The sequence below is a fragment of the Charadrius vociferus genome, unplaced genomic scaffold (assembly GCF_000708025.1).
Source record: "Charadrius vociferus isolate BGI_N301 unplaced genomic scaffold, ASM70802v2 scaffold720, whole genome shotgun sequence".
NCBI classification, from domain to species: Eukaryota; Metazoa; Chordata; class Aves; order Charadriiformes; family Charadriidae; genus Charadrius; species Charadrius vociferus.
The window spans coordinates 611,463-615,634 of record NW_009646598.1 but is presented as its reverse complement, the minus strand read 5'-3'; the positions used below and the strand labels follow the sequence as shown (position 1 = coordinate 615,634).

At 38.7% G+C, this 4,172-nt stretch overlaps 1 protein-coding gene across 1 annotated transcript in view; it reads right to left on the bottom strand.

Annotated features, from left to right (window-relative positions):
- DARS (aspartyl-tRNA synthetase) overlaps nucleotides 1-4,172 on the bottom strand; it is a 41,736-nt gene that overhangs the window by 14,733 nt on the left and 22,831 nt on the right. The window contains exons 5-6 of the mRNA XM_009886676.1: nucleotides 4,026-4,106; nucleotides 3,503-3,562 (exon numbers count right to left, since the gene is read on the bottom strand). Coding sequence (XP_009884978.1) covers nucleotides 3,503-3,562; nucleotides 4,026-4,106 — 141 coding nt within the window. The remainder of the gene's footprint in view (nucleotides 1-3,502; nucleotides 3,563-4,025; nucleotides 4,107-4,172) is intronic.

Genomic DNA, 4,172 nt, shown 5'->3' with positions numbered 1-4,172 from the left:
CTGCTGAACATCAAAAATAAGCCAGAGCAAAGACATCAGTCAGGTCCATTGTAAAAACTGGATGAACCTGAACTGCTTTTTTCTTCAGACGAAGACAAACTAAGAAGCAAAACCCCAAGATCAGTGTTTCACTTGCCATTTCTTCATTGTTTTTCATCTACCACAGATCTTCATGAAATATGGTTTCTGTAGGTGTAGACATGGAAAGGCTACACATCACTGAATACTTCAGTTAAATTTAAGAACAGCAGAAAAAAAATAGATTTTAAAACACAATCAGTGCTCCAATTGGCCTTTTTCTAGTTGTTGCGATAAAGGAACAGTAAAGCAAACATCTCTACAATCAACCAGTTTGACTTTGATTAAGCTGTCATGAAAAGTAGATACTTAGGTCAACAGTGGTTTCCTCATGGTCACCTGCGGTTATGTGAAAGAAAATATGGTCTGTACAAGGACCCTTCTTTCTTCTTACCAGATCTCTTGTTGCTACACACACAATTTTTCTAGTCCACAAGTATGTGATCTGTATTTTATGCATTAACCCATTAGGAGCAGATTCATTCTTCCTGAGTCATCATTCCTTGAAAAGGATTTTTAAAACCCCTCCACCCTAAATAATCATAATTTTCCCTCCATACATCAGAACAACAACTACAGCAATAGCTTGGGATCTTGGCATTTAAGTGCTTCCCATCCCTAACCTCAAAAAACCCCTACCAGGTACCTCTGGGAGATCTCTGTCAGCAACCAAAATGCAAGATTGTTAAAAAATACAGTGCACTACTCAGTTTATTTTCACACATACACAAGAATGGAAGCCTTGCAATCTTTGTAGAATACTTTGCATATTACATCTCCACTAATGCAATTTCCTTATTATTAACTGTAATCTTTGTATTGCATCAAAATCAAACTCTCCTTGGTATACATCATAGCTGGACGGAGCGATGCTATTTTTGGAAATCCAGCCCCTTTCATTCATGCAATAACTGAGTTTCACAGCTCTGCTTTATCATGATTTGGCCCTATCCAATGAACTCACTGGTTAATCACTACTTAAAATTAGTTAAACTACTTAACTACTTTAAAGACTATTTAAATGGACAAAAATAATTTTAGTTCCACACCAAGGACTTTTTTCAGTCTGAGTCTAGCCAAGATCTATGCATAGTTTTGTTAAATCTTTCTCCAAAAAACAGTATCTCTATTTTTTGATGTTCGATGACCTTCTTCTTCCTTAAAAACTGGGGCAGTGAGGAAACCAGAACTAGATGGTACGTATATCTGTGGTTGGACTTCCTCCCACACTTGTAGGAACAGGTCATCATAGCATCTCTGTTAGGACTATTCTGTTAACATTTCTTCCCTGCTGCCCATGATTTGGTTCTCCTAGCAGGAAGAGGTGAAGGAGAGCAGCGGCTAACAACGGTTTCAGATATCTCTCTGAGCTTTTAACACAACATGTTTTCTAATCTTCCTACGATTTGCCTACTTATGCAGTGCATTTGAAACACTAAGGACTCTCTGAAGTCCCATTTGTGCTACTGCTCCAGTCTATGCAAGCAAATCACTGAAAATCAATTACTACTTTTGGATTGGGTTTTTTTTTTCAGTTATTTTGAAGGACAAGCTACCTTCATGTACCTGCTCTTGTGATTCCACTGCATGCAGTGCTTATGATGTGCACATACATATAAGCACATGTATTCTCACAGGGATTTCTCCTTTCTCCGTTAAACACCTTTTCTGCTTACCCAGGTCTCCCTTTAAAAAAACAGGTCAAGGTATCACATAATTATTTAGAATCTCCTTTTGCACAAGCAAAGCTCCTGCAGAACAAACAAAGCAAACTTATGAATAGGCATGAGCCTACTGTTCCAAAATAATCTGCTTTTGTTCTGAAACAAATAATGAAATGTGCAGCAGTAAAGACACACAGAAATGGAAAATAGAGACAAAAACTTTTCCACTACATAGGAGGAAGGCAAGATAGATACGTAAGCCTAATCAGGGAAAGCTGTGGCCAGATTACATCCAGCCACAGGTGCATGCAAAGGACGAGACATAAGGCACTGAAGTACTGAGATTTGACATTTCATCCTTCCATCAATTTTGTAAAAAGTTAACCTGAATTCCTGTTCAGCATGAAACAGCTGTTTAGCACCACACTGCGGCAGCTGTAGGAGCTAAGGAGAAAAACAGCTTCTGTAGAAGGAAGAGTTAAGGTTCAGACCTCAAAACAAGGTGCCAAACATTGCTGAATAAATGGTGTACCAACAACGGTTGGGACATGTAAGTTAGAAGAGGTTACAGCAGCATCCATTTAGCCCACCAGCTGTACCCTCCAGGCACAATACTGACAACTAATGTTCTATTACTATACTGGCAGAGATATACAAGAAGTATTGTCAGAGTCCTGCTGGACTACTGAATGTGTACAGGGATGGAGGAATTTTAGCCCACCCCTTTCTGTTCCATCTCTTGCGTATATTCAGGCATTACAATCTTCCTTCTTTTTCCATTACTTATATACCTTCTTAGGTTTTACTCTGCATGTGCCCTCATCTGAATTGCAGCCAAGGATACTTTCATGCCATTATTTTCATAGAATCATAGAATGGTTTACGGTGGAAGGGACCTTAAAGATCATCTAGTTCCAAACCCCCTGCCCTGGGCAGGGACACCTCCCATTAGACCAGGCTGCTCAAAGCCCCATCCAACCTGCCCTGATTTTCAGCTAATATTTTTAATTGTTATTTCCCTTTGTATTATTTCTCTGTTTTGTTTGGGTTTCATGGCTCTTTCCAGTTTATTATCCAGGTATGGATTTTCTTAAGTTCCTCTGGAGTGTTGAGTATTTTTCTTCATCACCAGAAGTTCAAGTAAAACTTAGACTTTCAGCATCCCAGAGTTCTCCCTTCAGTTTAGCACACTGCCTTACCACTACCATAAGCCAATCATCCTCTAAATATTTTTCACTTTCAACCATTAGTATAGAATTCTTTTCATCAAAGGCTTAATTTAAGACACAGATGAAGAGATCAGTATGAGATACCAAGTATCCTGAAAAGTAATCAGAAATTGAAATTGCTCAGTATTATACATAAGGTAAAGTGGAAAGAAATTAACTTTAGTTCAAGTAAAACAGTTTGCACACGTAGTTTTAGTTGCTGAAATAAGGAGATCAGATGTTCAAATGCTTTAAGCATCTCAGTGCCAGAACTCTTCCAAATTTTCCAATAAATAACTGACTTTTTTTGTTTTATTTCCCAGGTCCATAGATTGATTTATTGAAAAACGGCTTTTATCAGAACTTTCAAGGCAGTAGTAGATCCACCTTCAAAATGAGCTAAGGACACTCTTCATTCAATGAAAAGTTAATTAAAATTTTATTGTGGAGTGTATACGCTTCCATCAAATTCACAACTTTTATTGCTTCATGGATTAGAAATGTGAAGAATAAACACTCGCAGGCAAGCATGCGACACAGCATGTTCCTTACCCTCAGATCAATGACTCTGTTGTCCAGTCTTGTATCTTGGTTTACAGTAGCTCTTCCATCCTAAACAGTTGTGCAAAAATACACAATGAATACATACAGCTGGAAAAAAAGCACCCCAAAACCAAACAACAAACCAAAATCAATGGAGAAAAACATCCTCTGGCTACCAGCCAAGGGCTACTCCTAAATTCAGGAGAATTTCTAGATCGTTCTCCAAAGAACATACAGCAAATTGGCAGCATAGCAAAGCTTAAGGTGTAACTTCTCCCACAGGTCACAGGCAGAACCCAAGCGTTCCAGAAGACACACGCACAAGACTGCAAACCCTCTGGGTTTTGACCTACTGCAGTTAAGCAGACATCAAAGCTATAGAAATTTCTAACACAGTTCTGGAAAACCTAAAGGAAGTAAAATGCAAGCCTAACAAACCCCCAAAATCACTGCATTGAGGCGTCTTCCTGGCTTTCATGCTTTTGTTCAATTACAAAGACAATAAAAACTATTGAGGATTCAAAGTTTTCACCTCCTCTCCTTCCACCTCTGGACGAACAGCATCATCCAGCTGTAAGGGCAGTCGGGGTTCAGCTAAACTGATCACATAGATCTGAAATTGAGAAAGGAACAGAAATAGCATGAGACTCAGCTCAAAAAGAGGTGTGATTTACAAAAG